The following is a 23,254-nucleotide window of genomic DNA, read 5'->3' as shown; positions in this document are numbered from 1 at the left end:
TCAGAAGTCTTTCTCCTGTTACTCTGTCCCCTCCCAATGGCTGTATCTGTCCCAGCTTTGGATAGTGGCTGCAGTCCTGAGCTGAAGTATGTAGCAAGTGGATTCATAAACCTTAGGATTCCCATTTCCACCTGTGCCAAAGGCTGAACAATGGATGGAAAGGCTTTCCCCCTCATGTTCCAACTGTGCTTTATTGGCAATAAGGTACCAACGCCTTGCATGATGCAATTGTGGGAAGCCTTTAGGGGCTCTTTTTTTCATTGAGGCAACTTTGGTATGTCACACACATAGGTTTCAGGAGGACACTTTCACATCTCAAAAAATGTGTGTATCACACCACAACCATCACAAAAAGTCATGTTTCCACCCACCATCTTCCAATCCATCCCGTTTTCCTTCTCCCCTCCCCCATAATTTCCCTTCTGGAAATTATCATCCTGTTGTCAGTGTCTGATGATTTGTTTCTCAGCACTGGCTTTTTTCAAGAGACTCTGCCCAAATTGAGATCCACGATTCCCTGTATATAATGATGTTGTCAACAACTGAAGTCTCTAAAGAACTATGTTGGCAATCTGAGAATAGCTCATTTATGATACAAGTTAGTTAATATCAGAAAAAATATAATGAATAATAGTTTTCAGCCCAACCTATTCACGCTATTCAATATTTCATAGCATCAAAGTCTACCTATAGATTTTGCTAACATACCTCTGACTCAGAGGTAAATCGAGTTCAGAAATGGCCTTAAGGACATGAATTTGAACTCATATTGCCTTTAGGAAATACCATGTATAGATGTTCTACAAGGACTAATTGCAACTGGACATTATATACAAGATGGTTTCATTGAGATAGATATTATTAAATCACAAGAGGCTTAGGGATCCTATTTCACTTTAGACAACTTCAAAACTACTTTGGAGCAAACAATACCTGACTGTTCTGGTAAACTAATTTAATCTCCCTTGGGTAATAACCTGGACCAATTTCAAAGCCAGGCTCGTTGGTTGTGGTCCTCATTAAAGCTGACCCTGAATGAAGGCTATCTCCATGGGTGGGATCAAACTCTTGCGCTGGGCTTCAGGTAGTTGGATTGTCATTTAGCATGATATTGGCTCCCTTACCTGATATAAGCTGGCGAGGTGGTGATTAGTTTTGATCAAAAATGGCTGGTTCACCCCTGGGTGGTCCACATCATGTGCTGCCGCAGCCAGTAGTCCAAGCATGATGTCCAGGGGGGTGAGGAAGCTGGCAAGCTGTGAGAAAATCAAATTGGTTGGCTTTTGTTTTGGCTAAGTTCAACTGAGTGAGTCATCGTAGTATTGCACAGGCTTTCATTCAGAACTTGAGCCTCTGAAAGTAGTCAATGAAGTTAGTCTCATGGAATTACAGGGAAAAAAAGGAATAATTAATAGCTCAACTTGTGCCTGTCCATTAAGTAGCCTCCTCTCCCTAAAGCCAGCCTGTTGTTTGGCAGTAGTGTACTGCCTGTTGGCAACACTGCTCTGTGGTGGGCAGGGGAAGGCGGAGTCTGGCAACAATCTCATTCCTGGAGAAAGCTATACATGAAGGGAAAAGCTGAACCGAATGACGGCCATATTAAAAAAATGTGTATTTTAACTTATCCAGTGTATCATTACCACTTCTTTGAATATGAAATTAGAAGCCAAAATTGCAAAATTTGCATATTTTTTCCCAGAGTTCAATAAATAGTAAAGGAATATATGAAAATCTCTTGTTTTCTGGTTAGCTAGGAAAACACTCAGAAAAATGGAAAGCCAGTACTAACTTAATCATACAACTGTGTGGCGTGTTACAAGTTTTAGAGACTAAACCCCAAAATCTTTAATGTCTTTGGGATATTCTAAAGGGATGAGGCACCTATCTACCCAGTTTTGTCTTGGAAATACCTGTATATTTGGTGATCGATATTAAAACTGAATGAACTAACTTGAGTATTGGATTAAGATATGACTTTCCAAAAATCTAAAGAAAATTTATTCTATACGTTACACCAACAAAGTTTTACATAGGAAAGCAATGTCTAGATTTCAATTAATGAGCATTATTCCCATTTTTTAAAGTTTGGTTTGGTTTATCACATCAACGCGTGCTTACTAGGACGTCTCTGTCATTCACAAGTTTTCTTAGGACTGAGTCAGGCTGTCCACTTGTCTCTGCAGGAAATGGAACTTAAGTATTAAGGGGTTTTGATTTTATTTATAGATCAAAACCATGAGGTGAGAGACCTTCTCCACAAAAGTTCAATACTGGTCCAGTTTATGGCAAAGCTCTAAGTTAAGACAGCTAAATAACATCTGAGAGGTAGACTGTCATAGAGAAGATTATTTTTGTCCTATTGCAGAATATGAAAATAAGCCTCAGGCAATTTTTATTCTCTTTCATGATTTTCAGAGCTAATTCCTGAACTTGAATATAAATAATTGCATGTGTTGTGAATAACCCATAACACAGTTACTCCGATCTGTTGGGTAATTTGGGCTCTAGCAGGTAGTTTACTTGGCATTTCCACATGGCTGAGGGGGCAGCGGGTCTTGCCTTACCTTTGGCTCCTTCAGGTAGCAGTGCATGGCCTGGGTGACGTCGGCTGCATGAACAGCATTGTGATACGGGTTATGGCTGTGGTAATCTTCTTGAACCATGACTAGGAGACAGATACCTCAGTAAGCTCAAAGTCAAACAGGAAGGGCATACTAGCTCAGCCTTATTGAGGATCCCTTTTTCTTAAAAATATTAGTGTCTCCAAAATGTGCCGTCTGGGGATCCTTAAAAAATGAATGTGGTTTGCAAGCTTGGCAGCTCTTACTGGGCTGTTTTTAGTGGAGGGGAGGGGGAATGCAGAGAGAAGAAAGGATAAAAGGATTTGTGAGGCCCTTGGGATTCCTCACCACCTTCATAAATTGCCCCTTTCTGGCATCTATGAAGGTTCTCATTCATAGGAAAAATAAATATGTAGGAAAAGGACAACTTCAGTTCACACTATAGTTTAATTATTTAAGTTTGCTGCCATCTATGAATAATACACCATAAAAGAGGTTTTCTTTAAAAAAGCACAGTAGCATCAGATTTCTGATATTCAAGGATTGGTTTATCACTTGAGTTACACTGACTGACCAAAGCAAATTTAGGGGCTACATCAGGCAGAAACTCGAAGTACTGCACCGATCCAACAAGGATCCTTCTTTTTATTTCTACCTTAATCAGATTAAATTATCATTTTTCATGCCCTTCCAATCTAAAGACCAGGTGCTGTTGGAAACAAGTAGAGATCTAAGCAAGGCAATTTGGTTTGCTATTTACAAAGGTCACTAGTCTGCTAATAATCCTGGCAAAGCTTAGGATGCAATATATTCAGTATGTACAGAATATTCAGATTTGTAAGTGTGATCATATTCTCGCAGCCTATGCTATAAATTTGACTCTGGGATCTATTATCTAATCTTTGCAGAGCTTACAAATATTCAGGGTGCATATATATGTCCAAAGTACATGTCTGAAGCAAGTCAGAATCATGTGGCCCTATTGCTGATCATTGCTTCACTCAAGCAGTCGGAATACAATCAGCTTGGGTTATTTGCGTTTCTGGAACTGAACCATGTTCTGGCTGATGTCCAGTATTTCTCTTTTGCTATATATACCTTTATTCATTGGGTTTATTTTACAAATTAATGAGATAATTTGAGGTCTTCATACTGCATACTGTGGTTGAGGTCTGCATACTGTGGTTCTTGCTACCTTATTTATTTATTTATTTATTTATTTTGCTTTTTACCTAAGTTTTTTTATATAAATAATAGTTTATTTTTACATCATTTTGTGCATTTTTCCATCTCATTTGCAATCTCCTTGGGCTTCCCATCACCAAATCACCCATGTGCCATCACCATAGTCCAGTGCATTTCCCTCCCCCCACTGTTTTTGATCCCATTCCCCACTCCACCCGCACAAAATATCTCTGGTATATAGCTGCTCATCATTATCATTATTTTCTCTCCTGTTCCGTTATATTCCTGCTGTGAGAGAAACCATCTGGTATTTTTCCTTTTCTTTCTGGCTTATTTCACTAAACATGATCTTTCCCAGCTTCATCGAGGTTGCTGCAAAAGGCATGTGTTTTTTTGATTGCTGAGTAATATTCCATTGTGTATATGTACCACATCTTTCTAATCCAGTCATCCATTTTTGGGCATTTGGGCTGTTTCCATGTCTTTCCAATTGTGAATAAAATAGCAATAAACATGGGGGTGCAGGTATCTTTTTGAATCAGTGTTTTTGTGTCTTTTGGGTAGATACCTAGGAGTGGGATTGCTGGGTCGTAGGGAAGCTCCATGTTTAGCAGTTTGAGAAAACTCCAAACAGTTTTCCATAGTGGTTGTACTAGTTTGCATTCCCACCAGCAGTGCAGGAGAGTTCCTTTTTCTCCACATCTTCGCCAACATTTGTTGTTGCTAGTTGTTTGAAGATGTGCCATTCTCACTGGGGTGAGGTGGTATCTCATTGTGGTTTTAATTTGCATCTCCCTTATTACGAGTGATGTTGAACAGTTTTTCATATGCTTGTTGGCCATCTGCATTTCCTCTTTGGAGAAGTGTCTTTTTAGTTCTTCTGCCTATTTTTTGATGGGGTTGTTTACTTTATTTTTGCTGAGTTTCATCAGTTCTCCGTATATTTTTGTGATCAATCCTTTATTGCTAGTTTCGTATGAGAAAATTTTTTCCCAATCAGTGGGCTGTCTGTCTTTTGTAATGTCTCTTTTGCTGTACAGAAGCTCTTTAACTTGATGTAGTCTCATCTATTTATCCTTACCTTCACTATCATTGCATTGGGTGCTCTATCTTTAAAGATGCTGCTGAAGTGTATGTCATGTAGTGTTTGGCCCATCTTTCCTTCCAGATATTTTATGGTTTCCATTTTTATGTCTAGGTCTTTAACCCACCTCAAGTTGATTTTTGTGTATGGTGAGAGGCAGTGATCTAGTTTCATTTTTTTGCATGTTCTTGCTACCTTATATTAAAAAATGTTATGATTGCCATTATTTGTGTGAGTGGGTGTAGGAATGTAGAAAAAAACCACTTACCTAGGAACCTGTGTAAAGTCACCATGTCTAACTTGAAATGGTGAATGAGCCCATGCGTATTGAAGAGGTGGCACAGCAGTGTTACCAGACTGTTTCCTGTAGGAATAATCACCTGTTTTAACTCATTTTCATCACCATAAAAATATCAAGATTGACTGTAAGATCCAAAGTTTCTGCAATAAAATTTCCCTAGTAGGGAAATTCCCTCTCCTTTAGATTTGCAATTAGTTAATTATAAAAAATATTATTATCATGGTCTGGTCCTTGCTTTCTCTTATTATACAAGTAAAATTAACTCAGACAATGAAGATATTTGAGAGATGTCTACTGATTGAGGGAGGAGGGAAAAACACACACACACACACACATACACACATTTTTAGATTACAGTCAAATGGTCACTTGAAAGGTGTCTTAAATTTCTTCCAATAGACTTACATTTACTTACATTTATAGGGCAGAAGCTATGGAAAGTAACCCAAAATGAGGATTTGACCATTTTATAATTTGTCAGCAGAAGTGAAAAATTAAAGCTATAATAACTTTGAAACATTCAAGAAATATTATTGATTAGGTAATAATTTTGAATTTTAACTATAGAGTTTATGAAAGACATTGACATGGAACAGAAGGTGACTGAATGTCTTTAATGGAAACCTAGGTGCTGCCTAAGCACAGTTACCAGAGCACCCCATTTTATGTATGCAGCTTTCATGTTCTTTTAGCTAGCTGATAACATTGCAGGTGATTCTGTCCGGACACATGCAAATAAAGTTAGTTTGGTGGAAATAAACTTGATTTGTCCTAACCAATTTTGTAGCTATTTAAAAATCATTTCTGCTTTTCTTACTGCTTATGTACATGTGACTCTTTGACTTCTCCTTTGAACCAGTTTGGGCATCTATATGAATTTCTAATTAATTGATTTCAATAAAATCTTTGACTTCCTCATTTCAAATTTTTGTGAGAGGATGATTATACCCATTTTCTAGCAACTACTGAATAAGTTATTTTGTTTACAGTAAATTTCATTACCGGTATCCATCTCAGTAGAGCTGAGGAAAGTGAAGTACAAGATAATGGAATTGGGCTTATAAAGACCCATTAGTTTCTACAGCATAAAGTTTCATGAGTTTAGGTTGTGTTCTCTTTTCTATACATCATTTGTCAAGTAACAGAATGGTGAGAAAATGGTCTATGATGACTAAAAGCATCCACCTGATAGGTGTCTGGACACAGGAAGGTTAGCATTAGATGTGATGTTCCTTATTGATTCCCTGATCAGCACCCATTTCATGGGCAGATGAAAATATAGTAAGATCTTACAATATTCTTAAAGAAAACCACTACAGGCACAACATGTAAGATCTCTTTCCCCCACTAGCAACAGTATAAACGTTTACACTCTATTCTCAGGAATTGTTTTCTTTGGGGGATGCCGAAAGTACCTGAACAATGCTTATGGGGGGAGATCCAACACTCTTAGGGAAAGTGCATGAACACCTACTTGTGAGTGTCAGAACTGAGCAGCTGCTCTTTTGCATTTTTCCTTATTGACTAATAATGACTTTTTCCTTTTGGCTGGGACCACAGTATTCTATAGGAAAAAATCAAACCTGTGACTTCCAAATTCCTCTAAGATCGCTAAAGCCAGAAGGAAACTGTGTTAAGTTTCTAAGGCCAAATTCAGTTCTTATTCTTTATTTGAATTAATTTTTCTGAGTCTTAGTCCTTCTTGAGTAGCTGTAGATTTATGAAAGTGGGGGAAGGAGGAAAAGAAGAATAACGGTGCTTAAAAATAAATTTTGTTTTCATAAAACTAATCCCACTTATGGTGTGTATTGTAGTGCAAATTGTTTGGATGACTTACCATTTGTCAAGCGATCAAACAAGAAAATGTCAAAATCCCACATTCCCACTTTGGAGAGCATATGCTGAAAAGGCAAACAGAAACAGCACTCAAATGAATCATCTCAGAGACTCAAACATTTACTTTGAAATATGATGAATGAAACAATTAACAAGTTGAAAATAGTAGCATACTATACTCTACGTCTAACTGGATTATCGTAAGCAAATCTTACTTGTTTGCTAATACTAGCTGTGCTAACGGGGCTGGCTTCGGAGTCAGACTCCTGGTTTCAAATCAGCTGACTGGCTGTGGGATCTTCGTTAGTTCTTAACCTCTCTGAACCTCAGTTTCTTAACTTGAAAAAGGTGACCGAGAATGTTACATCTAAGAGTAGTAATAGGAATTAAATAAGGTAATATAACAAAGTGCCTAGACCAAGACATGTACATAGTAAATGCACACATGTTATAAATGTGTTGATATTGTGCAAAGTCACTACAAACTGTTCTACCTGGAAGGGAGGAGGTCTACAGCAACTCTTTCAAAATGAAATCAAAATGATTGCTAAGCACTTTATTCTGCTGCATTTGGATTTAATGTGAAATTAACCACTGTAACAGACAAGACACCGAAAAGTGGGCAACAGAACAGGGTGCATAATTTAAAGACTTATTGTCTAGTGCTGGATTGTTCTTTTTAAAGCTATCCTATGCTTACACGAGATGGTGTTAACTCTCAGACAGGCTTGCAGCTGCTGATTCTGTTCTCACTGCAGCTCCTGCCACTGTGCCTCCCTCTCTCTGCCTTCCTCTGTTTCTGCAGTTACGGCTCAGAAAAGCACCAGCCGACCCTTTCCTACCGCACTTAAAGGCTTCCTTATGTCTTAGGAAGAACTCAAGGCCTCATCATAGACTGCAAAGACTTTCACAGGAGTGTCAGAGGAAGGAGAGGGTAGCAGGTTACTTGAGGGCTCTTGACTGAGGGAGCATTTTACCCAAGCCATACTACCGTACGGCAGAGCCAGGGCTTATCCCTGATATGATAACCTGACTTCTGTCCTGCAGTTCATTAGCTCTCAGCACAACTCTCTGAAGAGGGGGTACAGGGGAGTGCTCCCCCACTGTGCCCTGTTCTGAGGGTTTGGTCTTGTGCCCCTGTCACCAAAAGCTAACTAATCAACTGGCGAAAGAAACATTCACTCAACCTCAGGTCTTGGCGTGCTAGAAGGAGTGATTTACTTTCCTTGTTTATATCTAATGCTGACAGTTAGGCTTCTGATGTCACTTGCTGCTCTTGATAGAGTATATCGATAGTATACATTTCTTAATAGTACATAGATAGCATAATATTCCATAGCATGTAAACTATGAGAAACTACCTTTGGCTTTTGTTTAATGGAGGCAGTTTACTTCTGAAATTTATATTCTCTTGGCAGTTTGGGTTAGAGACAACCTGGGGACTTTTTTTTTAAAAGATTGTTTCATTGACAGCTATTCTCAGTCAAAGCAATGCTGTGCAAAAATAAGGTCAAATGAGCGAAAATTACTTAAATGAGTTCCAGATGATTAGGAGATCAGCATATCATATTAATAGCTCTAGGTGGAACTAAGATAGGTAATTATTGGGTTAATTTCAGCGGCGCTAATACAACGAGATAATTCAGTGGAGGAAATAGCTAAATAGCTATTAAAGACTTTCACAACAGTGAAAGAGCTAAGTAGCTATTTCCCCCAGTCCAAAATTTTACTTAGTGTTGTACAAATATTTTGCACGTTGATAAAAATAAATAACTAGCATGTGCTGGGGGATATATTAGGCACGCATCCATGCTTCACTCCATCTAACGTCTGCATCACTCAAATGAAGTGGGTATTTCCATCATTTTGTTTGAGAAAAAATTTTGCTGTGTTGAATAGCTCGCTGGAATCTTGGCAGTGGTGTAGCACTAAGCTCTGGGGGCTGTCAGTAGAGGAACGTGCTCTTGGCTACTGGCATAGAGGGGTAACCAGCTTACCCTGGCTTGTCCGAGATAGTCTTCATCCAGCAGATGGAGGGGGGCTTGTGGGACAAATCCACGGAGCAGCCTCGATGCATGGAAGTATCTTTGAAAACTTAACAGTCGTTTCACCTTTTTCTTGGTGCCAATTTCCCCTGAGTGTGTTGTATCTGTGGAAAGTAATCAAATTCAGAAGATATAGATTAAAAAAAAGTGTTTTCTCCAATGTGCAAACACACAGCATATTAAAAAGGAAGAACATTCAAAAGATGCTTTCTTAAATACAGTCGACTTAATTTACATTTGAAATTCTTATAGAACAAAAATGATATTTCTTACAAATGAACACATTAAGGCATTTCTGACTAATTTTGGAAGACATGAAATACATGAATTCAAAACTTCATTTTCTGATTAATGGTGTAGAGTACTTAGTAATAAAGTTCAAACTTCTTGAGAGGCTGAGTGGTTATGCTCTCATATCCTGGGAACTAGGCTCCAGAATTCACACCATGTTCTCGTTCTACATACTCTCTGGCCTGATCAACTGCTTTACCTGACTTAGAAGAGTTGAGAATATACTAGGGAAGACATGAGGAAATTAATCCCTAATTTCTAGGATCATGAGTGGCAAAGGAATCAATAATCCCAGCTCTAAAGTGACCTAAATTCATCTAACATGAGGGATCGATGATATTTACTCCCTAATGGAGTGTCTTCTTTTATTGGTGGCTATAAAAGTTTGATCCTGTCCATAGAAATATTTCAGTACTCGTGTCATTTGTGCCTTTCAAGACTTGACTGTTGATGTCATGAAGATTGTCCAAAGAAACCCAAAGAACATTTTTTGAATGTCTGTGAAGGTATGGCTTATCTCAGGAAATTCTATAACTCACTCCAAGTGATGTCTGATGCCAGTTTTAGATCTGGAATCTATAGAATAGTTTAGCAGGAAACCATACAGTTCATATATTAAGGGCATTTTGTTTTCTTTCACAGTTGTTCCTTGTTCCCTTTTCCTTAGTGAAGCACAAAATCACAATGGAGGCTTGACCCAGGGGCAGCATGGGCCACGGCCATCTTGGCCATATGATTACTACCCATCCCCCACCCCATCTACTGCCACAATGGCAGTGAGCAACCAAACCTCGCTCATTTCTCAGGCTTGGTTATACATGCAGAGGTTTAATTGAGCACAGGCAAACCTATTGTTCTGTGGTTAAGTCACCTGATAAAAATGATTTTTATTTTAAAATGGATCTGTATTTTATATGTAGAATGAGGCAAACAAGTACATTTGGAGGTGAGCACAACTGAATTTGGGTGTTTAAGCATACATCAATATTCAAGATGGGAAATGTGGACTCAATTCTGAAGGTTTTCACTCATTTTTATCAGTTTATCAAATCAAAGCACAAGGTAAATAGAACTTTTGTTGATATGCTAACTAAAGTAAGTTAGAAATGATCTGTGATTTCACTCACAGTTGGAATATAGAGAAACAAAAGGAGCTATGCAAAAAACTAAACCAAATCTGAGGGCAGAACTGAGTTGCCAGAGTGGAGCGCCGGAGTGGGGAGCTTCAGGGGGAGGATCCTAGGGGCTGAGGTGGAGGTAGTGCTTTGGTGTGGAGGTAGTGGGGAAACATACATCTGAAAACATATGAGCCTATACTCTAAAATCACATACACTGTTGTAAACCCACATTACCTCCACAAACAAACAAATAACAAATAGCAAGAAAACCAAAGCAAGGGTAAAACAGTTCATTCACTTAATTAAAACATATTTTGAGTGTGAGGGGCAGGCACTGATCTAAATGCTGGGTGAAATCCTTCAGGGCTAGATGCTTCAGTGAGCAAGCAAAGATCCCTCTGCTCATGAAGCTACATTCTAGCACAAACAGTGAGCAATGAATGTAAACAATAAGGAGTTTGTTTGTAAAACGTGGTAGAAGCTAGCAAGTGCAGTGTGGGGAAAAGGAAGCAGGGAAAGTGGGGCGAGGGATTCTGTGCTGGGGCAGTGAGACGTGGCTTCAGTAGAGAATAAAAGCAATGAAACTTAATATTCTTATTTGAGAAGATATTCATTGGTCAGTGAAAAAAAAAGTCCTTAAGTTAATTCTCTACAGGGGAAGACATTAAAAAAAATGCAAGAAATAGAACTTTATTTAAAATAAATGAGTAACTTATTTATCAATGGTCATTTTGGGAGCACTTTGCCTATGGGAGATAATAAAACTACAGGCTATTAAAAACCAAAGGTATAGGCCCTCCCTGGTGGTGTAGCGGGTTAAAGCACTGCACTGCGAAGCTTAAGCCACTTCCGCATGAGTTCGATTCCCGCCTGCCCGGGAGGTGACCACATGGCGCGGCAGACCTCTCCTGACCCGCCCACTGCTCCCCTCAGCAGTGTACTTCGTTGATCTGCCTGTTCTGCTCCCCACTCTGTCCCTGGTAAATCCTCTCACCCTCCGCATCTCTGGCCTGTACCCCAGTTCTGTATGAAGAAATAAATAAATCTTAAAACAAACAAACAAAAAAAACACAAAGGTATAAATGGGAGGAAAAGAGACCATGTAAGGAATCATTTAATAAATCGCCAAGTTCTATACTTGTAACGGGCTGCTTTTTGAAGTGTTGAAATGCATTATACAATTATTGAATAAGATCTGAAACATTTATTTCCCAAAGAACTTTTAATAAATGACTAGCACATTTCCTTTGATAATTTGGGGTATAGTGGCAGTCATAGGTATTGAAACGAATGGCTACATTCAATTTGTGCAAATTCAGTCTTGACAAAGTGCCTAATAGTGAGACACTTAGTTCATTTAATATCTTTATTTCATTAAACGTTAATAAATAAAGTCATTCACAGTTGTTTAATGGTTCTGTTTGGATTTTGTTGTGTTACGGATTCTGGGGCTCCTCATTCTCATTTGGAAGAGTTATATGTTGGTGCCACAGGATATTTCATTACCAAGTCTATGTGCACATTGATCCTCACAGAGAATTCATTTTCTGCTACTTGTTCTTTTATGAATTTCACAAATAGGTGCACGTGAACACATTTCTGAGCTATTTAGACACTATTTTTATGGTTACTAAGTTTATATTGGCATTGCTTGCATGCTGATTTTTAAGTTGCAAAAGTTGGGTTGGCTTACATGCAAAAAGTGTTAATAAAGTTGTTTCATTTTTGAACCCCTTCTCTCTGTGGCATATTTCTTTATAGGGCCTCATAAATTGTGTTACTACCTGGATGCTTACACCAAGAATAAATATCTGGGATAAAAAAATGTGGTAAGCACACTGTATGATGAGGCCATTTCTGCTAACTTTTACATAGCCAAGTTCTTTCAGTAAGGCCTGTACCAGCATATACTTCCAGAATATAAGTAGTTAATAATTGGTGCAGAAATAAGTCAGGTGATATGGAGAGTAAAGGGTGACTTTATTTTATTTATTGTTTTAAAGATTTATTTGCTTATGCATGCAGAACTGGGGTACAGGCCAGAGGTGCAGGGACACTTTAAAGAGGATTCACCAGAGACAGAACGGGGATCAGAACAGGCAGATTGATGAAGTACACTTCTGAGGGGAGCAGCAGGTGGGTAAGGAGAGGTCTGGGGGTGCATGTGGGTCACTTCTGAGGTGGGGATTGAACTCATGCAAGTGGCTTTAGCTTCTTAGTGCTGTGCTTTAACCTGCTGTGCCACCAGGGAGGGCTCAAGAATGACTTTATTTTTAAGTCAGTAAGACTCTCCTCAAATAAACATGGACATGTAACTTCAGAAAACTACTATGAGGGCTTTCAGGCTCTTTTAAATATAATGTGTTATTAAAAATTATCTACTCTGACATTATTGTACAAATGGCTGTTGTCTTACTTATATAATTATCATACTCAACATATCATGTATTTATATCTGTAACACTTATAATATAGTTTACATTGTATAATTCTTATAATAGAATTCCTTGCTGGGTTAGTGGCTATTACTATGTTTTGCTTTTTGTTTTTTTTTTTAAATGAGATTTAAAAAATTATTTATTTATGTGTACAGAACTGGGGTACAAGGCAGAGGTGTGGGTGTAAAAGGATTCATCACAGATGGAGCGGGGAGCAAAATAGGCAGGTTGACTGAAGTACACTGCTGAGGGGAGCAACAGGTGAGACAGGAGAGGTGTGTCACACTATGTGGGTCACCTGCCTGGCTGGGGATTGAACTTACATTTCAGTGGCTATGGATAGCTTCATAATGCTGTGCTTTAATCTGTTGTGGCACCAGGGAGGGCCCTATAATTTTAATACGTCTCATACTATAGCAATTTTGGTTTAAGTCAGAAATTACCACTCAGAGTCAGAAAAGTCTTCTAAAACTTTGTAACCCTGTATATTAATGTGTAATCTTGCATGTAGTAGAAATTACATAAAATTTTTCTTTTAATTTGAATAAATTCTCTCAATTAGTTTGCATAAATATCAAATGTTGTATTAAAAAAAAGTCAATTTGGGGTCCTCCCTGGTGGCACAGCGGGTTAAAGCGCTGCACTAGGAAGCTAAAGCCATTTCCGCATGAGTTCAATTCCCGCCTGCCCTGGAGGTAACCACATGGTGCGGCAGACCTCTCCTGACCCTCCTGCTGCTCCCCTCAGCAGTGTACTTCATCGATCTGCCTGTTCTGCTCCCCACTCTGTCTCTGGTGAAGCCTTTTACCGCCCCTGAGCCTCTGGCCTGTACCCACATTCTATATGCATAAGTAAATAAATCTTTAAAAAAAATTAAAGTCAATTTGTAAATACAACATGCTAAGATATACATGCTTGGCTCTAAAATCATTTTCTCAAGCCCGGGTGAAGTTCTGGGCCCAGTGCCTCCTGCCACTGCCCTTTGCTGTTACCAAGCTCCACCAGTGAACACAGTTGTGTCCTGTAGTACTGCAAATGCAACCTTATTTAGATTGCTGGATTTCTTATTAGATTGTGTGGTTTGGAGAACAGATCACTGTTAGTTTTCTTTGAATTTCCACATATTCTGCAAGTTATAGGTGTTAAAAACATAATGACGGAATTAAATGACTTTCCTATGTGTTTGTTCCAATTTTAAGGTCAAGGATGATGATGGTTGGAAAAATCAATTTGAAATTCTACTCTTAAATATGCAGTTTCAAAAAAGAATAGAAAAAGTTAAAAGTTAACTCATCTGATTTTAGGTGTCCAAGCACAAGCAGCATATTACACCATAGTTTCTCTCTTACTACACGTTTTGCTATTCAGGGTTCAGGGTCCCTGCAAAGTTGGATTTCTAAATCTACAGTATGGATTTTGTCCTTGTTTTCTTGACTAGTTGCTAGAGATGTCAGTCTTTGAATGAGACTGGTGCTCACTTCAGCATATTAAACATTTCAATTTATTTTCATGTGCTTTTGACAAATTTCATAATTCAGACTTGGCTTAATGATTTCAGTACTCAAATTCCATCCTTCTTAGCTTAGCAGCTGTAGACTTTAAAGTCTCCATTTACTCATAAAAGGAACTGTTTGCCAAAAAGCCTTTTAAAATAAAATAGTATGTCTATTCTAGTCTTTCAAAAATCATCAGTGGTCATAAATGGCCATATTTGTTTATTTCTTCCTATGTATTCCCAGCACTCAGAAAATTCAGGGTAGAAATCGATGACAACCTAGAATATTATATGGCCTCTAACGTCATCATGTGTGGAGACTGTTCTCATATGGGTGGACATATTTTTGATACAAAGTCATTCCAAATGACTTTTGAAATCCTGAGCAATTGGATTGAGATAAAATACAAATTAAATCCCTTAAAATTTAGGGCATTTTCTAAGTTTAGTCTTAACAGAACTGTAGGAAAGTCATTTGTGATATCAAGAAACTAGCTAGCAAAATCATACACAACATAACAATGATAATAAAACATCAAGTTGTATTCCTCCCTCAAAAAAAAAACTATGAAAAAAGAGAGAAAAAGAAAATAAACTCAAACTAAAATCAAACACCCTTGCCTTAAAATTTAACTTGCATTTGGGAAATCAATTTGCGTTAAAAGGAGCTAAGAAGTTATTTAAGTTCTTCAAGCTCAGGTCTTGAATAGAGACGCATTAAAGCTGCACGTCATTAGTTCTTCTACGCACAACAAATGCTCACGACTTCTTGACAGCTGTCACTAGGAGAAAAGTTTTGCTTCAACATTGCCATGGAGTGGGAGGAGGGGGAGGAAGAGCAAAATCTAAAAGGCAGGATAAATTGTTTCTCTAGTTCTACTTTAACATGCTTATTTTTTTTTTCTTTCAATTGCCATTTCTCTTTTATGTTCTTGACAGTGAAGAGAAAACCACCATGGCTGATGTGAGTCATTGGGTAGAACAAATTCCTTCCCCGTTCACTGTGTCCGCACCTGCAGCATCTGAAAGTGTTCAAGAAGGTCAAATGCTTGCGCTTATCATGCAGTACACTGGGTTTTAGTAAAATGTGCTGTTTTGAGCCTATTGTTTTGCCTACTACCAAACCATTCCAGCCCACAGATTATGAATCCTGAACTTTCAGGGTTCAGGGATAGTTGGAAAACTATTACTTCCTTTTTGTAAGGAGGGAAAAAAGGCCTTAAAAATAAGCTCTTAAGACCTTTCTAGGCCATGGAGAGGTTTTTCAAAATCCCCGTTTGAATGAAATTTAAATGAATTAGTAAGAGGCAGATCCAATTTCCTCAGCCCTAAAGAAGAAATATGTGCCAGGCACAATGTGGTTTTATTGAACCCTCCGCTTCTCAGAGTTTGAAATGTTTAGAAAATCCTGAGTTTTGAGGGCAATGGTTTGTGGTGAGCAAATTGAGGTGACCAAACTTTCAGTTGATTCTAAGTCTCCAGAGGTTAAAACTGCTGCATTAACTCCCTACTTCTCAGCATATATTTAAAGTAAGTGTGGACTTTTATCTGGCGATATGTATTTGGATTGTTAGAATTCACTTAAAAAATTCCAGATGTGCTCAGTAATGTACATTGCTCCTCTACTTTACCCTGCTAGTTCTTCTCTCCCCCAGCCCAGGATATTGGGCTTACTGTCTGTCTCCAGTTGTGTCCCCTCCAATCTGTCTTGCCTACCACTGACAGATTTATTTCTCAAGCACAACTCTTACCAAGTCATCCCTCCACTCCAAATTCTTCATGGCTCCCCAATGTCTACTTAGTTAAGTTTATATTATTTAGTCTGGTATGTGGGCCTGTAACAATGCAATGCCAATTTATTTTTATATTTTTATCTTGTAGCAGTCTACTTGGAGGTAGATAGGTATTTTTTTTTTCCAGGTTCCTCCATGGTTTTCTATCTCTAGACCAATTCCCACTCTCCTCTCAACTAAATGCTATCTCCACCTGTTGAAATGCTACCCACCCTTCAGCAGCCCTTGTCAGGTTTTTCCTCCTCACCTCCCTGTCAGATGCATTCAGTTCCTCCTAGAGTCCTCCTAATGCTTTGTGGTTGGTATTATAATAATCAGCCTTCTTCACTCTCCTGCCATAAAGGCAGAATGGTAGGATGATGTATGAGAAAGGTATTTACTGAATGAAGGAATAACAGAACGAAGTGACCATTGGTAGAAATTTTGACTTACCTCATAACCTTGTTCCTGAGAGAAATTATCCTGACACAACTGAATTAAATGAATTGTCTAGAACAGGAAGAGTCATTCATCTAACACAAAGATGCCTTGAGTAAAAGAAATTGAAGTTTAATTTCTTTTGAATTTTCAGGATTTTTCTAAAGGATTCTAAGTGCAAATGTAGAATGTGGTAGATTACTACCAAGATTAATCATTGGCAGAAGCCTGGACAGGAACATGCATCTCATAAGCATCCAGAAAAGGATCCTGTATGTTTTATCTTTGGACAAGAAGTGTACTGTAACTGAATTCTGTTGTCTTTGTACGTCATAAAGGCAACTTGAACTGTATTTTGCCTCAGTGAAAACTCTGATTTAATGAATTGAATCAATTGGATATTATATGTGTTTGGTGTAAAACTCTTTAAATGTAAATATCCACCTTCATTCAGCAAGGAACTTGAAATGTTTACTCATACATTGAGATTGTTCTCTATAGTTGAGTTTGGCCTTGTTGGTTTATGGTCCCTTGTGGGTTTTAGGGACATCTTTAGGTCACATCTGCAACTCTTGGTGTAAGACATGCTCAAGAAACAAACTCCCATTAATTCTCTACTGTTAATAGAGAATATATAGTTTGCACATGGAGCTTAATCAAAGGGAGAAGAATTTTTTTTTAAGATAAAGCTCTTGTACTTTAGAACAAATACAATTTGCCTCCCATTCCTTGTATTCCATCCATAACAAGAACAAGGGTGCGGGTTGAGGATGATGGAACTAAGAAATACTGAGCCCTTACTAGGGAGTTTACATTTGTCATCACATTTTAATTTTCATAAAAGTGAGTATTGTGAAGTTGGTATGAACAGGTACATTTTACAGATGAAGAAATAGATGGGAAAGGTGTAGTAATTTATCCAAAGTTACACAACTGATAAATAATAGTGCAAGGACTGAAACCCAGGTCTATCTGATCTTGAAGATAGTGAGATAATGCTGTCACTTCTCAGTCTTTTGGCTAAGATCAAGTTTTGAAGATAATTCTGGTCACTGCATTCTGTTCTATACAGGAAATAGATAAAGGCTAGGGGACATGCAAGAGGCCAGGAAGGATCTTTTTTTTCCCTGGGGCATGGTAATGTGTTAATACTCAAGGAATCTCACAACCCTTTCCTATAATACAGGATTGTAAAACAACAGAAAAAAGGGGGAAAAAATTATGAGTGCAAATATTTAAAAATCAGTAAATATTTAAAGGTTGAAGGTTGAAATTAGTAGCATTGAACAGGAATGTCAGAGTGAGAAATATAATGTTAATAGTGAAAGACAACTTGTAAAATAACTAGAAAACAACCAGAGAAGAAACTCCTGAGCAAAATTTGGAAGTGACTCTATGTATGTAACTTTCCTATTTCTCTCACGAAGGGTACAAATGGAATATCAGGAGGCAAATAATAAATCACTTGTGGGTTTTAAAATTGAAAACACATGCATTACTGACAGTGACTTAATGTGATTTAATTATTATGTTATTACACAAAGAAATCCACAGACATTGGTTGATCCCTCAAACTTTGGAAAAGACAGACATTTTTGTTGTGTACACAGCAGAGTGGTAGATTCTGGTGAAGGGAAAGAGTGGGAGGTATTTGGGCAAACAGCTGCTCAAAATAAAACTGACAGGATATACACAGGCCTCCCATTAATGCGTTCTGGAGCCAAGCCTTCAAGTCACTGAAGATTTTACCTGAAAGTTTGCCTACTGTTGGGGACACCGTCTGAGAGAATAACCTTGCTTGTCTAACATGGCCACAGGCCTCCTTTCTTCTTTGTAAATTCTTTGTATGTAATTTACATACATCTTTTATGTGTTTTCTAACTCTAACTTTTCTCCCGCACATAAAAGATAATGACCCAGTGGAAGAAGTGGAATAAATTTAGAATTTACATACATTGTTTATGTGTTTTCTAAATAGTTCTATTTACTTTTATATTAAACAACATTCTGATCAGGAACAGTTACCTAATAAACATTTAATATTATTTGGTAGTCAGTGGATGAATCTGAAGCCCATTAGGCATGAATTGGTTATTTTTTATGGGTCTATCTTGGTGCTGGGATCTAAGCAGTGTGGTAAAGCACCTACTTTGTACAAGGTTTTATGGTACTTGAATTATAGAATTTTCGAGATAGTGTTTTTGTTCTTAATGATCCAGTGGAAGAAACAGAATGGGCTCTTAATACTATTTGCTGCTTTTTGTTTCTCCTTCAGTTTAAATGTTTAAATGCCTAGAATTATCAAAGAAACTGGAAAATATGAGTAAGAGGAAGATTACTTGTTTAGTGAACACACTTTTGAGAAAGTGATGATTCACTTTCTCTCTCATGGAGTCAGAAGCCTGTTTTTCCCATGGATAGAGGCAAGATGGCATCTGTTATGACTGTAAGGGTTATGGCAGTGTGGGGAAAATGAGAGGACAGAGCAGGAGATAAGGGAGATTGAAAGAATGAAAAAAGGAGATTGAAAGAATAGGAACATGCAGCACACACAGGCTGTCGTCTCTGTAGCAAGGAAACCCAATCTTACTTACAACAATGTAAGGAATTTCTTGTAGCATCCTTTGAAACCGTCACAGGCTTACGATTTGTTACCAATGAGGTTTTGTTCTTTCTAATAATGGACTGTGTCCTACATACAATGTCATGAAGTCTAAAGGCAGGGATAGAACTGTCAGTTAAAAATATGCTCTTATTCTTAAGTTTACAGAGATGATAAAGTTCTAGAAAGCAGCTTATAGAAACCTATGTAGCATAAAAAACTTGTACTCTTCAAGTAGGAGTTGGAGAGATGTAAAATGCATGATGTGAAAATGAGATCAAATTAAACATGCACAAAAATGCATTGAAAGATTCCTACTGAAGTTTCTCATGTCCTAACTTACTTGCACTGCATTACATAAATTTAAGTATCTGTATCTGAAGGAGTGGGCAGAGAGGAAGCTTAGAATCAATTCTGCTAAGGACTTGTGGAGTGAGCAAAGAGAAGAATTGTTCATGATTTCTCAAGAGCGCCTCTTTTCTTTTCTTTCCTTTCCTTGGTTTTCCTTTCCTGCTTCCTTCCTTCATTCCTTTCTTCAAACATTGTTACAGACCCTGAAGCATGTTGGGGGTGCAGGATATGAGACACAACTTTTACCCTCCAAAAGTTCCCTGAACACACTCCTGTTTTTTTCATGGCAATAATTGTTGAAAACTGTGTTCTTGCAGCTGGGGTGGGGAATATTCTTGGGACCTCCAGCTGTCCGTCCAGCAGGCAGTGTGCTGATAATTAGCTCATGGCCTCATGGGTATTGGCTCTCATGAGCAACTAGGTCACCATCACTGTGTGCTCCTCTTAGGTGAGCCATGTTGAGTGTGATCTTACTGTTCTACTTGGATCTCAGTAAGGGATCTGTCCAGCGAGGTAGCACCTACAGACTATGATGAGATAGAATAGGAGTCATTCTAAGAAATAAACCCTTTGGAGTGAGATCACCAGGTTCAAGTCCTGGTTGTTCCACTCATCGGTCTCTTGAGAAAAATAATTGAGATGAAGTCACACAGTGTGCATTTAATAAAGACTGGCAAAATGTGTATGCTAGGGACAGCCCCAGTCAAAGTGCAAATGTCATCTGGAAAGAATTACTTAACCAATGAGGAATTACTTTGCAATTAGGTCAGCAATAGCAGATAACTACATTCTGATGGAAGGGGATCAACAAACAGTCTATAGCTTGAGGTTCTATCTCAAAAGACAGTCAGGGGGAGGCTTGGTTCTTGGAGAGTTGAAAGAGAGTGTAGGGGCAGAGAATGAGAAAGAGGTGGCTGGTTAGAAAACCTTTCTTGTTCTTTCCAGTGGGCTCTAGTGGTCTGTGATGGTTCCTAGAGCAACCCAAACCCAGTTTAGTCAAAATAGCAGTTATTCATATATCCAGAATTGTCCTGTTCTTCTCACCCATTAAACTGTTCATTCCTGGAAGTAAAAGACTAAGCCTTTTTTATTTTTTAATTTCCAATACTTAGCACAATGAAATGTGTGGAAAAAAAAAGTGTGAAAGTCAACAAAAACTTCATTGACTTGGTAATTTTGACCAGGGGACACTCTGTTCTTGAAACAAAATAACCTGAGCTAATAATAACTCAAGATTTCACGTTTATAAGCAGACAAACAGAATCTAAAGGTTAAGGAACTCAGTAAAATAAACAAACAGCAGCCTCACCCCCCACCCCTTGTAACTAGTAGAGCAGGCATCAAAAGAGTCCCATGCCTGTCATTTGTCTCACAGAATAGAAAGAACAGAAAGAAATCAGATTCTCTCCTAACCATGAAAAGTGTCTTCAAGTGCCCATCTTTGCAAATAAAATTCTGCTAGTTATTTTCAGTGATCACTTTCCACTTGTCAAGCCATCATGTTGGAAATTTGTGCTAGGTAACCTGTGTGGGATTCAAGCATATGTGTGAAGCCAGTTTTACAAATGAACGGAAATCTCTTGACCAAAATGCCAAAACTTGCTCTTGGTCAAAAGCAGAACATGCCCAGCCTCTTCATTGTCCTAGACAACATCTCCCTCAATAATGACAAGTCACAGTCTGCCCTCTTGATGACCTGGTTGGGCTGACAGATTTCACACTGTGGAAGAGTGAAGAGCGAGGATTATGCTATTTGGAGACTCTCCAGAACTATTCTTCAAAGTGTCAGAAGGATCACAACAGGGCAAAAAGTTCAGAAGTTCAGTTAAGTTTAAGGTACTTCACCCTGGAAAGTTTTCATGATTTTTTTCCTATTTCTTGTACACCCCCCCAAAATGTTTCATTTGCAAATTTCTCAGCACGGCTTGGTCAAACCCACTCAAAATTATGCCAAAAGATCTGCTTTTAAAGTTCTGCTGTCAAAATGTACAGTTTGAGAGGTTGCGATCATTCAGAAAGTATCTGATTTTCAGTAACAGATTTCTAGTTATGTTGAATTGCATATTTCTTCAGGAGCTCCAACTCTGAAAAAAATTTCTTACAAGTAATCAAACTTCCTGAAATTTGCTTCAAGGATACAAACTCTTTACCAACTTTAAACCAAAACAGAAACTTGATGGTTAACAACAGGACATAGCACATTTCTGTAATAATAATAAAAAACAGAGTATTATTAAAATCATTAGAATTCATAGAGCTAGTCTCTTATGGATTCTTTACCTACGTTAAAGGCAAAAACTATCACCGATAATAAATAAAATGTTATATCAATGAATAGCTCAAAGTAGATTAACAACTACACATGAGTTTCTACTGAAGAAGTTAAGAAACAGCTAGACTTGGGAATACAATGGATTTCCCAGATCAATGTGGGAAATGTTGGGGGACATTTTTGGTTGTTCCACGATTGGAAGACCCTGAATGTAATGGAATGGAGGGAGCCAGGTATGGGAGATGTCTTGAAGTGTGTGAGACAGTTTCATACATCAAACAGTTGTCTTGTACAATATCTCCTTTAACTTTTCAGTGGTTCTTCAGGTACTCTAGTCAGTGAAAAGCCTATTTCTTACGAACTGAATGTGGAACGTAGCCCTGCTCCCCTGTTTTGCATATAAGCACAACACATTCTTTTGCATGGTTTTACTATTCTCTTTTTGGGAATGTAACTATTATGCAAATTAAAAGATGAGTGTTATTTTGGCAGGGAGCTGTGGTGGAAGCATTTTCTCAGTAATTGTACTCTGTCTTAGGAAATCAACAGTGGAAAGGCTGCTTGTGATATCTGATTGTGTAACCAACAAAACATAACTGTGTCAGTCTGTTAGTAGCTGTCATATTCACAGTGATTCTGTATGTCCTGCAATCAGTAACCATGTCTTTATGCCCTCTTGGATGACTTGTGCCCAAACATTCACATATGGAAAACATTTAAGTTGCAGATTTGTTTTCTTAGGTTTCCATTGTCTAGTATAGCTGGAATCTTGGAATATTTTTTTGGTTAGCTTATGGAGATAAGATATGGATTTTCTTTTAAGGTGGTAAAGGAGGATATTATAAAATATGTGCTATAAAAGGGAGTTTGAGTGGGTTCAAACTCATTCCAGGTAAAAACTTAGCTGATTAAGGTAGTACATTTACAGACTTGTCTGTAGTCCAGGAAGATCTCACAAGAACAAGGAAGGGAATAGATGGGGTTACAGTATTGAACTCCATGTCAGTCAGATGGCTAAGCTTAGCATCACTGGCATTTATAGAGCAAAGTGATTTTAATGTTCTTTCATTTGTATAGCTTTTCTAGCAATATGCTGTGGTGTTGATGCTTTGCACAGACTCGTTAGCCTCATTTAAAATTCTACTCCAGAGCTTAAATAGTGGAAATTTAAGATTTTCCTACCACTTTAGCCCAAGTTATCATTTTCCATATGCAACTTAAATTGTCCTTAAATCACCTTGAGTCACCCTTTCCTATTATTCATGCCACTAATATCATTGGTAAGTAGTTACTGGAGTCCTCAATTAACATTTAAAACAGTATAAGTTTTCTTTCTCTTAATATTCTCTATTTAAGACACTTAAAAATAATGCCAAAGGGTGATTTAAGGTGGTGAGAGCTGTTGGAGTTCAAAAATACTCTAAGAGAACATTTTTTTGTCATAAGATTGGTGACATGTCTTAT

General features: G+C 38.0%; 1 protein-coding gene across 3 annotated transcripts in view; it reads right to left on the bottom strand.

Annotated features, from left to right (window-relative positions):
- PDE7B (phosphodiesterase 7B) overlaps window positions 1-23,254 on the bottom strand; it is a 279,507-nt gene that overhangs the window by 31,356 nt on the left and 224,897 nt on the right. For all 3 annotated transcript variants that reach the window (XM_012722959.1, XM_004673881.2, XM_004673879.2), the window contains 5 exons: window positions 8,965-9,116; window positions 6,969-7,032; window positions 5,099-5,194; window positions 2,565-2,665; window positions 1,125-1,256 (listed from right to left, as the gene is read on the bottom strand). In XM_012722959.1, the coding sequence (XP_012578413.1) occupies window positions 1,125-1,256; window positions 2,565-2,665; window positions 5,099-5,194; window positions 6,969-7,032; window positions 8,965-9,116 (545 nt within the window). The remainder of the gene's footprint in view (window positions 1-1,124; window positions 1,257-2,564; window positions 2,666-5,098; window positions 5,195-6,968; window positions 7,033-8,964; window positions 9,117-23,254) is intronic.

The sequence above is a fragment of the Condylura cristata genome, unplaced genomic scaffold (genome assembly GCF_000260355.1).
Source record: "Condylura cristata isolate star-nosed mole 26May11 unplaced genomic scaffold, ConCri1.0 scaffold00001, whole genome shotgun sequence".
NCBI classification, from domain to species: domain Eukaryota; kingdom Metazoa; phylum Chordata; class Mammalia; order Eulipotyphla; family Talpidae; genus Condylura; species Condylura cristata.
The sequence above is the reverse complement of the archived record's forward strand: the minus strand, read 5'-3'. Positions and strand labels throughout refer to the sequence as shown.